This window comes from Berghia stephanieae, chromosome 7 (assembly GCF_034508935.2).
Source record: "Berghia stephanieae isolate SIO BIC M18660-M18661 chromosome 7, UCSD_Bste_1.3, whole genome shotgun sequence".
Classification (NCBI taxonomy): Eukaryota; Metazoa; Mollusca; class Gastropoda; order Nudibranchia; family Aeolidiidae; genus Berghia; species Berghia stephanieae.
The window spans coordinates 23,448,172-23,460,745 of record NC_088366.1 but is presented as its reverse complement, the minus strand read 5'-3'; the positions used below and the strand labels follow the sequence as shown (position 1 = coordinate 23,460,745).

General features: G+C 38.2%; 1 protein-coding gene across 1 annotated transcript in view; it reads right to left on the bottom strand.

Annotated features, from left to right (window-relative positions):
- Window positions 1-285: 285 nt before the first annotated feature.
- Window positions 286-12,574, bottom strand: part of LOC144976908 (uncharacterized) — a 160,064-nt gene continuing 147,775 nt past the window's right edge. Inside the window, exon 6 of the mRNA XM_078921509.1 lies at window positions 286-604. Within this exon, the coding sequence (XP_078777635.1) occupies window positions 451-604 (154 nt within the window). The 3' untranslated portion in view covers window positions 286-450. The remainder of the gene's footprint in view (window positions 605-12,574) is intronic.

The following is a 12,574-nucleotide window of genomic DNA, read 5'->3' as shown; positions in this document are numbered from 1 at the left end:
GGTCATTTGTCTATTTAACCAATTACTTATTCTATTATATTATATATATATTATATTATATATATTATATTATATTATATTATATTATATTATATTATATTATATTATATTATATTATATTATATTATATTATATTATATTATATTATATTATATTATTATTATATTATATTATGTTATATTATATTATATGATATTATATCATATTATGTTATATTATATTATATGATATTATATTATATTATATTATATGTTATTATATTATATTATATTGTATTGTATTATATTGTATTGTATTGTATTTATTGTATTATAATATATTATACGGTGGTGGGTACATTATATAAATATGATTCTATACACGTTTATGTCTAGCAACCCGCTCATCAGTGCGTTTTGAATTTCTCATTTTTCTATTCTCACCCTACCCCAACCCCCAACCAATTTTATATTAATATATTTTAGGTCCAGCTTCGTAGGAATTTGCCCTACTGGAGACCCGGCTCATCGGGTCCTTGGCGTTGTTCTTGGCCAGAGACTGCTGGTAACTGTAAAGCTGTTTCTCCAGAGCGTAGTTCTCTGCTTGGAGGGCAAGGATCTCCCGCCTGAGGAAAAAACAAAAACAAGAAGGAGAATAAAGCAGTGAATAAAATAAATAAAATAAATAAATAAATTCCATTTATTCATCCCTAAGGGGACATTTTTCTTTAGGATCTATTCCAAGGGAAGACTGGAATAACCCAGGCGTCAGCCGCAGTTCAGCGCCGCAAAATGAGCTTATGTGATTGACGTCTCGTGGCTCCTTTAGACCGACATTTGAGTGATTAGTTCTCATTAAATTCTATCTAACAAAGTGCATATTTTCTATTTTACTTAATATGTTGTGTGATGCTACGTTTGATCTGGCAGATACAACTAGTGAGTATTTTACTTAAGGGGAGGGGCGACACCTGAAAAATCGATTTTTGGGTCAAAATATAAAATTTCAGTTTTTTGTTTATTATGAAAGAACAATCATTTTTTTACATATTTTCAGCACTGAGAGGGTGATTTGGATAATAAAAAGTTTGTAAATCGTCTTTTATAAACATGGAGTCGATATGAAAATATCAAACTTTTCAATTTTTTGTGAAAATTCAACTGAAAATAATAGGACTGAAAAGCATTATAATGTATATCGATGTTGTAAATTTTGATATCGATAGTTTGGTCTACTCTTTGTCTTTCTCGTTGACACGGTTTCAGTCTCATAAATCTCACAATGTGGGCAGGGGAGGGGTTTAGAAACTTAGTCGTGAACGAAAATTGTGTGTCAAACAGCTGACAAGAGGTCAAGTTGTCAGGTAAATACAACGTGATCACGAATGGTGCGATCTGATTGGCTGACCTTGTTCTCGACCTCAGACTCCCAGCAAGGGATTGGATGTCGAGTCAGGGTGAAAGTTCGCGGCTCTTTACTACGATTTTTACTACGATCTGTTTACATTTCGGTTGATCAATTGTTTTATCAAATTTTGACACGAAATCTCATTAATTATCTTTAAATATTTCTAATTTTTTACTGGATTATTATAAATATGCCTAAAGTGACCAAAAAATCCAAACGTTGGCAACAGTTATTTGCTGCAAGAATCAATAAAGCAAGAAAAGAAGACGAGGTAATGAGCTTGCATTGCCACGTATGTGCACAGACAAGGGAATGGATCAAACGTGAGAACGCGCAGCATTATGATAGGTGGCTTACAGAGCACAAAGAAAGTGGAGAATGCTCAATAAACTTCAGCGGAAGCTCTGGTATGATGGAAATGACAGCAGCTGAAGTTCTTTGGAACCGGTCAGTTGAGAAACACAATTTTCGCTACACCACAATGATCAGTGATGGTGATTCTAAGACGTACAATAATTTGAAGGCATTACGGCCTTATGGGCCTGGTATTGAGATCGTGAAGGAGGAATGTATCAATCATGTTTCAAAGCGTATGGGCACTGCGCTTCGTAATCTAGTTGATGATTGTAGAAAAAAAGGAATTACCTTGGGTGGCAAAGGCCACGGGCGCCTCACTGCTGAGACCATGAGAAAGCTTCAAAAGTATTATGATAAAGCGATTCGAAGCAATGCCACAGTGGAGGAAATGAGACGCGCTATTCTTGCTAGCCTTTATCACGGTTATTCTACCGATGACTTTCCTCAACATATGTTTTGTCCTCCTGAACCGGACTCCTGGTGCTTTTATAAAAAAGATGTTGCTGCCCATATGTATACTGGTGGACACAAGCAGCGTGTACATACACCTTTGAATTTTGATTTACTCCATGAGCACTTGAATCCTGTATATGAAAGGTTGTCTTCGGATGCTTTGTTGAAGCGTTGTGAGATGAAGGCAACACAAAATCCAAACGAAAGCTTTCATAATTCTGTTTGGGCAAGATACCATAAAACATACTTCCATTCCCTGAAAAAAAGTTGAGTTTGGTGTCATAAGTGCAGCTGCAGAGTATAATTTTGGTCCAGCAGGAATAACATCCCTGAAAGTGTCTTTGGGCATAGGTGGACTGGGAGAACACTCCCAGAGGTTGAGTCAGCAAGCAGAGTAAAAAAGACTTGACCAAAGCATACGGTCTACTCAACATAATGAGAAAGAAAGACGTAAAATAAAAGCTCAGGCCCGTGAAAAAGCCCAGATGGAGGCAGAAAAAGAACACGGGGGACCCTCATACGGTGCTGGTATGTTTTGAGGTGGTTGTACTCTTTTGTTTTATTGTTTTCATTAATCATTATGTTTGATCTCGTTTTTCTCAAAATGCCATCTTTTAACACTCTTTTTTATCTTATTTTGTCATTTATCAATCAATTTGTTTATAACTTTGCATGTCTAGAGTTCTAGTGATTATCTAAAATCATAGAGAAGGAATTTTGAATATCTTTATTATTTTATGAAAAATTGACATTTTTATGTCAAAAAACATGATTTTTTTGCGTACGAAAAATGTTTATTTTTAAAAATTTATAAATAAACATGTATTTGAAATATTTCAAAAACGCTCTGTAATTTTTTTTTGTATTGTACAAATAAACCACCATGCAACATTTCAAAACAATTCCATGGAAACTTATTGAGAAAGTAACTTTTAAAAATAGCACTCAGAGAGGACAAAAATCCAAGATGGCGGCCGTCACCATGGCAACCGGACACGCCCACCGAAATAAATCACATGGTTCGAATCCATTGGTCATAGGCAATGTCCCAATATAAAAATATATTGGATCTAATAATTATTCTTGAAAATAGTTTCAGGTGTCGCCCCTCCCCTTAACGGATAGCATCAATATAGGGTTGGAATTGTTGTTGTTTTGGGTTTTTTATGCTCTCCTACATTCTATGTCTTAAGTTTCTTTACCTCTCTAATTCACTCTCATCTCGTCTCTCTCTCTCTCTCTCTCTCTCTCTCTCTCTCTCTCTCTCTCTCTCTCTCTCTCTCTCCCTCTCTCTCTCTCTCTCTCTCTCTCTCTCTCTCTCTCTATACCTATCTATCTATCTATCTATCTATCTATCTATCTGTCTATCTGTCTCTCTCTCTCTCTCTCTCTCTCTCTCTCTCTCTCTCTCTCTCTCTCTCTCTCTCTCTCTCTCTCTCTCTCTCTCGTATCTTTACTTTTCTTTCTTCTCCTTCTCTCTCCTCCTCATCCTACTCCTTCTCCTCTTCCTTCTTCTATGGGGAATGCGTGCTAAGCATTTCTCAATTCTCCTTTCAAACCTAAAATGAACGAGTGATTAAAAATTGATAAAAGGGAAACCCGAAATGTAGAATTCCTTGTCTATTTAAGCCTAGACGATTTTCTGCATCTATTGCCGTCTCCAAACAAGGCTCTTGAACAATTACTTTTAATCATTTATATTCGTGGGTCACCACGTCTCACCTCTTGTGTACATACTCAGAAAAAACTCCTGTTTTTCATTTTGGGCCGAAAACTTTTAAGTGGTCAGAATGGTCAAGATAAGGCTTTTGGTCTTGTGGTATGCATGACACTCGCTTTCGGATCGGAAGGTCTTGGGTTCGAGCCTCGCTCGGCGCATAGTTGAGCCCTTGGAAAAGGTTCTTTACTCACGTTCTCTCACCGTACCTGGCCGAAACAGCGTTGTCTCTGTGGGGAAAAATTGTAATATCGCCTAACAGGCGTCATGTCTCGTTCTACATGTTACGTCTTGCTGTTCGTCAGAGACACCCTGTAAAGCGCTCTGAGTACGTTTAGTGGATTTTGCGCTATGTAAAAGCTCAAATTTATTATCCCAAGAAATCCAAAAATCAACTTAAGACCTCAAATAACCCTCAGGTTTGATCTTTTTTTTTTGGGGGGGGGGGGTTGCGATTCAATAGTTATTCAAAATATCGGACATATATTTTTTGAAACCGTGTTTAGTCGGTTTAGCACGAGCTGTTGCGTGTAAAAGAGATGTTAACACTAATTGGATATTATTATTATTTCTAACGTGATAATGGAGTCGTTGCCTTGCAAAGAAATAGGCCACTGAGATAACGATATTTTTAAATGTTTGCATGTCGTGGCGAACGGTCAAGTTGCATGTCGTGGCGAACGGTCAAGAGGTCTGACCTCATTAATTAGAAGACCATAAATTTAACAGAAAAGCATTTATGTTTTGTTTGTTTGTTTTCTTTTCTTCTTTGTTTGTTTTGTGTTTTTTGTTGTTTTTATTATTTTTTTTTTTTTTTTGGGGGGGGGGGGGGGGGGGGTTTGGTGTGTTTTTGGATTTTGTTGTTATTGTTCTTATTTTTTTTCTTTTTGATTTTTGTTGCGTTTTTGTTTTGTTTGTTTTGTTGTTTTTGTTTTGGTTTTGTTTTTTTTTTTTCTTTTTTGAGGGGGGGGGGGGGGGGGGGAGGGTTCTTGATCAACTTAGATATTGTGCTTCAATTTCAACATTGTTATTTTAATCCGTGTTTCTTTTTAAGGGGACATCATCAGAGAGAGAAAGAGTGAGAATGAAAAAGGGTGGAGGGGGAGGGGGGTGTGTAATGGGGCACAGGTGTGCATTCGTTATAAGTATTTATAAAATCCTTCAGACCCATAAGGCCCATGGGTGTGAATTTTCTTGGTTTCTATACCGTTATTAAACCACATCAATTGCTTGCTACCCTTGGATAAGACGCTAGTCTATCTCAAAGTGATTTTTTTCTGTCAGATCTCAAAAGTTGTGGACTATAAAAAGAAATGCAGAACAATGAATATATATGCTTTTTAAACAAATTTAAAAAGAATAAAATTCTAAATACGAAACGTTTTGTATTCAAAACCTGTCTTCAGCCAATAAAAAACATTGTTTAAACGGTAATACCTCTCGTGAAATCTGCCATGTTTACTATTTTATTCTTCTTTTTTAAGTTGTTATATTTTTTTAAAACTTAAGATTAATTTTCACAGTTGTATGATACAGGAAAGCGTTGAATAATCGTAATTTAATTAAGCTGTTATATTGCGCAATATCCACTAAACGTGCTGAAATTAAAGCGCTTTACAAGGGGTCCCTGGCTAATAGCAACTCTGTAGGACGAGCCATAACGCCTGTTAGGCGATATTACACTTTTTTTTTCGGACAGAGACAACGCTGTTAATGGCCAGGTACTCATTTTACACCTGAGTACGGTGAGAGACTATGAATAAAGAACTATTTTCAAGGACTCAACTATGCGCCGAGCTGCACGGTCTGGGCCGGACGTCCCGCTTGCTGAAAGGAAATTGATGTGCATTTCGAACCCAACACCTCTCATTTCCAGGTGCATTGATCGCCGCGTAATCCTGTCTGACAGATATTACTGCATATGGCCTCTCATGTATTATTGTGTCCATAACGGCATGGCACCTTCCCGTGGTGTTCCCCGTTTTTACTGAGTTTGTTATGGGCGCGACCGAGTCCCCGGCGGTATAACCGGGCTAGGGAGTAGGTGGGACCCCTTCCTCTTAAGGTGCGGGGAGACAGAACCCACCGGTGAGTGGTACACGCTCTGCCCCTCACCCACCCACCTCACACTCATTCTGTAGTGTGGTGTCCTCTGTATGTCCTTACTTTTCTTTTTATTTATCCCTATAGCTCATACTTGTTTCCTAGTGCTGTAACTTTAACACTTCTATACTCCCTCTTTGGTCGGCCTGTGGCCCATGTCTTCTGTATGACTATCTGTGATTGATTGTAATCATGTATCCTTCTTTAAAAATTGAGATTTTTCGGGGAAAGGGCTGGTATCCCTTTGTTTAAGGCCCGCAGAATCTCTCATCGACACAAATGACCCAGGACGTGACGATCCTCTGTTTATGAAATATGGCCCTTTAAACAGAAGGAATAACTGAAATAGATAACTGCAAGCCAGGAAACAGTAGGTGGCGGGGAATGGGCGACCGTCAATCATGAAAGAGACTGTGGGAAAGACAGAATGAAGGCTACTTGGCTAAACCCTATAAAAATTAATTATATGAGGAACATGCATCTGCAGCCCAACTCCTGATGTTATGCAGCTGACAAGGAATACAGGTTATGGTGGGAAGACAGACCAGAGACTCCCCAGCATGCCATGACAAACAAAAGGAAATCATACGAACTCGGACGTCGCCGCGCCGAGCGAGCGAGGCTCGAACTCAGGACCTTCCGATCCGAAAGCGAGTGTCATACCACAAGACCACATAGCCACACAAAATGGTACCACTGCATACATAATGTACAATGCAGTGCGTTTTAGATAAGCTTATGTCAAAATTTTGTGGGAAGCGTACATGATTTGGAAGGCCAATGGTTCCGGCTAGCATGCATGCATTGAAGTAATCGTGCGGCCATGTGGTCTAGTGGTATGACACTCGCTTTCGGATTGGAAGGTCCTGGGTTCAAGCCTCTCTCGGCGCATAGTTGAGTCATTGGAAAAGGTTCTTTACTCACATTCTCTCATGTGCGCAAGTGTAAAATGAGTACCTGGCCGTTACCAGCGTTGCCTCTGTAATATCGCCTCACAGGCGTTATGTCTCGTTCTATATGTTCCATGATTGGAAGATCCTGGGTTCGACCCTCACTCGGCGCATAGTTGATCTCCTTGGACAAGGCTCTTTACTCACATTCTCTCACCGTACTCAAGTGTAAAATGAGTACATGGCCGTTAACAGCGTTGTCTCTGTAATATCGCCTTTCAGGCGTCATAATGTCTCGTCATGTTCTATATATTACGTGTTGCTGTTGGACCCCCTTGTAAAGCGCTTTGAGCACGTCTATTGGACATTGCTCTATGTAAATATGCTCTAGTTCTTTTTAATCTTGGGCATAGGTAGATAGAAGCCTGCGTAATTTATCAACTTAGGTTGTTCTAACATCCTCTAATATTGTAATGAGTTGGCGGAGCGGGCGTTTATTGGCGGTCGTTTCCACTGGCAATCGATATACAACGTTCAATTATTTATTGAAAAGGGGAGTAACTCTATTGAAACACCGCGAAACGCGCCAAGTCGACCCATTTATCTCTGGGAATGTTTGAATAAAACACGGAAGTTGATTCTTTAACAGCGGTGCCAGGTTGGCGGATTTACCGCCAAATTGGCGGAATTTTAACATGGCGCGGACAAAATGGCCTGGCGGAAGATGGATTTTTTTTGGCGGATTTTTGATGATTTGTTTACCCTTTAAAAAAAAAAGTAAAAGTATAGCAATCAAGTCTAAATATTTCTTCCCCCCCCCCCCCCCCCTGAAGTGAAATTTATGAGGACCTATTGTGAGTGCACGGTAACCTAGATCTATATTACACGACCTAATTCAGATTAACCGAAGGTGAAAACAATATCCAACAGTCTAATTCAAACAAAATCGAAACTCCGAATCTTTTTGCCTTTAAAAAGGAAACAGTTGTAAATAGACGAGTAGCGTTTAGTAACATTATTTTTATTCTGAGACAATACACTAATATTGACCATAAGAAAGTATTTTTAATCAAATGGCGAATTTTTGGCAAATGTCGCAGGTGAAGTAGGGTAAAGTTGGCGAACTTTGGCGGATTTCTGGCATAAATTTGGCGGATTTTTTGCAAAGGCACCTGGCAACACTGATTCTTTTTACCACACCACTAAGTTGTGACTGCGTCCTTGGCTTGCGTACGCACGTTTCTTGGATCAGACTTTAGAAATTTTATCTATCTTTTCTAAGGTGAGGCCTCATTCGAATCAGGTATGAATGGGTACTGGGTTTTTTTTGTTTCGATATTGAGAATTTAATTTACAGTAAAAAAAAATACCATGTTTATTTTGTTGAGGAGGATGAATATTGATGGAACGAAATTGACGTCACTCAGTTCTTTGTTATTGATTTTAGCCAGCAATTATTATGAGTAGTTCTCACAAAATTCTATCTAATCAAACTTTATAGAACGAACGAAATTGACGTCACTCAGCTCTGTTATTGCTTTTAGCCAGCCATAGGTCTCACTGAATTGTATAAATCAGACTATAAATGTTTAAGGTTACTCATAGTTTTGTGTGTTGGTACGTTATATTCGGCGGTCGGATGTTGTGAGTAATGTAACTTTACTCAGAGCATCAATGGGTTTAAGGTGACACGCAGTTTTGAGATGTTGAGATGTATTTTCAGGCTGGCGAATGTTGTGAGCTTTTTGGTTAAACGCAATGCATCAATTCTTTCAAAAGTACTAAATAAACAAAAAAAATGATATAAATGAATGATTAACTACGTGACAAGAATGCTAGAGCTAAAGGACAAGCTGCCAAAAGAGCGATTTTTATACGTTATGTGATGGAAGTTTGGTACTACGTGACCTGGCCGGTAAATAAACAAAGCATCGCGTTACAAAACCGTTAATGTACGCTATGTAATTGTACATAAGAATCAAGTAAACACCCACAATGAAATATTTTGTTTACCATTTAGTGGCCAAAATCTATTATTATATTAATACTGGTGTCCTTTGACCAAAAAAAAAACTTTTTATGTTTTTGGCCAGAACTGACCTATTCTTATTTACAAGTCTGAAAATCGAAATTATTATCGGCCCATTGTTAAAATGGAAATTATTCTCAAGCCACCGTGTACATATATGCAGGTCTGACATCCGAACCCGCTTATGAGCCTAGTATAACATTGTTTTAATGGACAATATTTTTGCGTCATTTTTTGGGGTTTAGATTTCCATTAAAATAATGTTAAACTAGGCCCATGAGTGGGTTCGGATGTCAGACCTGCATATATGTACACGTTGGTTTGAGAATATTTCCATAACAACAATGGGCCTATAATAATTCCGATGAGTCCATAAGGGTTATCAGACCTGCAAATGAGTCCACGTCGTCTCAAACCAATGCAAAATTGTCCATTACAATAATGTTAAAACAAGCTCAGAATTGAATTCAATAGTCTGATGTCACGTCGCCAAGCAACGGCGAGCAGCTTGGTTCTAAACAAAGAAAACTGGTACTTTTTATTCTTCATGCTGGCTAGAACTTTTTCACATGTCATGTGATCAGAATGTATATAAGTCAAAACAAGGTGATATTTATAATGTTTTTCTCCTCTGGATACACTTTTATGCTCGTCGGAGAAATATTTCATAAAGGCGTCCGTCATTGTTCCGATAGTTTAGAGCCATTTACTAAGTTACCATGCGTCATTACGAGGGAAGTGACGTCATGACTGTTGAAGGCTAGTGCATTCAGCTATCAAAAATGAAAATACTGTGTGCACATAGATCGTAATTTTTACTTTTAAAATCGATTAATTTATAGGATATTCAGCTTGTCAACAATAAATCTCAACATAAAACTGCTATAGAATTTCTTTGGAGTGAAGTCTAAGTGCGGCTATGTGGTCTTGTGGTATGACACTCGCTTTCGGATCGGAAGGTCCTGGGTTCAAGGCTCGCTCGGCGCATAGTTGAGTCCTTGGAGAAGGCTCTTTACTCACATTCTCTCACCGAACTCAAGTGTAAAATGAGTACTTGGCCGTTTACAGCGTTGTCTCTGTCCGAAAAAAAAATTATAATATCGCCTAACAGGCGCCTTGTCCCGTCCTAAATGTTAAATGTTGCTGTTGGCCAGGGACCCTTTGTAAAGCGCTTTGAGTACATTTTATGGATATTGTTCGATATAAAAGGTCAATTTCATTTATTTAAAAAAGTTTTTTATGAATATTTGACAAGTTGAAGGCAACCCTGATTGATCGATAGCGACTACGGCACAGTGGCTCACAGGTAAGGTGTCTCCTCTTGTCAAGTTGTCAAAGAGTCAAAGCAATATTTAAACGTGGTCAGTGACCGGATGGTTAACATTAATCGTGGAAAATTCATTTTAATTCCGACTGTTTGTCCTTGGGTAAGGCACTGCACTTAACACACTTTACCAAACTCGACTCATGTGTGAATGAGTACATGGCTACAACGGATATTGTAAGAGTGTGGTTAGTCCGAAAAGGACGCCTCGCAGGCGACTAGTTCTGTATGAACTGAAATAACGTGATTCTTAATGACCTGCTGAGATATATAAACATTTATATATATTTATTCAATCCCGTTGACAGCAGACATCTTGTTTGATGGATTATCCTTTATTCCTTCATGGAACGCCTAGGAGACGGTATCTAATGATGCCCGAGGTGGAAGAGAGTAATTATTTTTAAATTATTTATTCAATTCTATATTTGAATTCAAAGATTTTTTCTGGCCAAAAGGAATAAAATGTGTTTTGCCAGAAATTGGCAAGCTGGACAACGATAACCCTATTATCTCTATTTCCATAATAAATAAGTTGTCTTTGTCATTTACATAACAATGTATTTGCCAAGTACGTCTGGTGCCTCGACTGGATTTGGTCCGTTAAATAGACAAATAATTATGCGCATTTATATAGCGCGTTTACACCAGGCTCGCGATAGAACGTTGATTCAACCATCCGTTTATATTAAAACCTGATTTCTACTTCATTAATTCCAGTTGTCTGTTAGGTATTAATCATATACTGGTCGCTTACTTCGTTAAATGCATAACAAGATATTTGTTTTGTTTATTTTAAATTGTGTTTTGTTGTTTTTTGTTGTTTTTGTTGGTGGTGGTGGTGGTAGACGTGGTTGTGGTAGTAGTAGTAGTAGTAGTAGTAGTAGTAGTAGTAGTAGTAGTAGTAGTAGTAGTAGCAGTAGTAGTAGTAGTAGTAGTAGTAGTAGTAGTAGTAGTAGTAGTAGTAGTAGTAGTAGTAGTAGTAGTAGTAGTAGTAGTATAGTAGTAGTAGTAGTAGTAGTAGTAGTAGTAGTATAGTAGTAGTAGTAGTAGTAAGTATTAGTAGTAGTAGTAGTAGTAGTAGTAGTAGTAGTAGTAGTAGTAGTAGTAGTAGTAGTAGTAGTTAGTAGTAGTATGTAGTAGTAGTAGTAGTAGTAGTAGTAGTAGTAGTAGTAGTAGTAGTAGTAGTAGTAGTTAGTAGTAGTAGTAGTAGTAGTAGTAGTAGTAGTAGTAGTAGTAGTAGTAGTATGTAGTAGTAGTAGTAGTAGTAGTAGTAGTAGCAGCAGTTGTAGTAGTAGTAGTAGTAGTAGTAGTAGTAGTAGTAGTAGTAGTAGTAGTAGTAGTAGTAGTAGTAGTAGTAGCAGTAGTTGTAGTAGTAGTAGTAGTAGTAATCTCATGGCCTGACACCGTAGCCATCGTTATAGCCTGACACTGTCCAAAAAATGACGTCAAAATGCCAGTCTTTTGCCACAAAAGAAAACAAATCGTGAATTGTATTCAATATTTCAACCAATGAAATAACTTGTTTCCTTGAGCTCTACTCACAACTCACTAGACTCTACACAAACCTAAAAAATGACGTCAAGCTGCCAGTCCTGGAGGGTTCAAGCCTGGCCTTCGTAAAGTTATGGCCTGACACTGATCAAAAAATGACGTCAAAATGCCAGTCTTTTGCCTCAAAAGAAAACAAATCGTGAGTTGTATTCAATAGTTCAACCAATAGGCGGTGCAAAAAACAAATAATGACGTCAAACTGCCAGTCCTTTTGGATTTCAGTATCAGGCTATAACATAACGATGGCTACGGTTCTAGTGTCCGGCCGCAGCAATCTTTAACATATTATAGCCTGACACTAGAACCCTCTAGGACTGGCAGTTTGACGTCATTTTTTAAATTTGTGCAGCGTCTAGTGAGTTGTCGTTAGTAGAGCTCAAGGAAACAAGATATTTCATTGGTTGAACTATTGAATACAATACACGATTTGTTTTCTTTTGTGGCAAAAGACTGGCATTTTGACGTCATTTTTTGGTCAGTGTCAGGCTATAACGATGGCTACGGTGTCAGGCCATGAGATTACGAAGGTCACGAACCAGCAAGGTTCTCATTTTACAACCAATACGGTGAGTACATTGTGCGGCTATGTGGTCTTGTGGTATGACACTCGCTTTCGGATCGGAAGGTCCTGGGATCGAGCCTTGCTCGGCGCATAGTTGAGTCCTTGGGAAAGGCTCTTTACTCACATTCTCACATCATACTCAGGTGTAAAATGAGGACCTGGCCGTTAACAGCGCTGTCTCTGTCCGAAAAGAAATTAT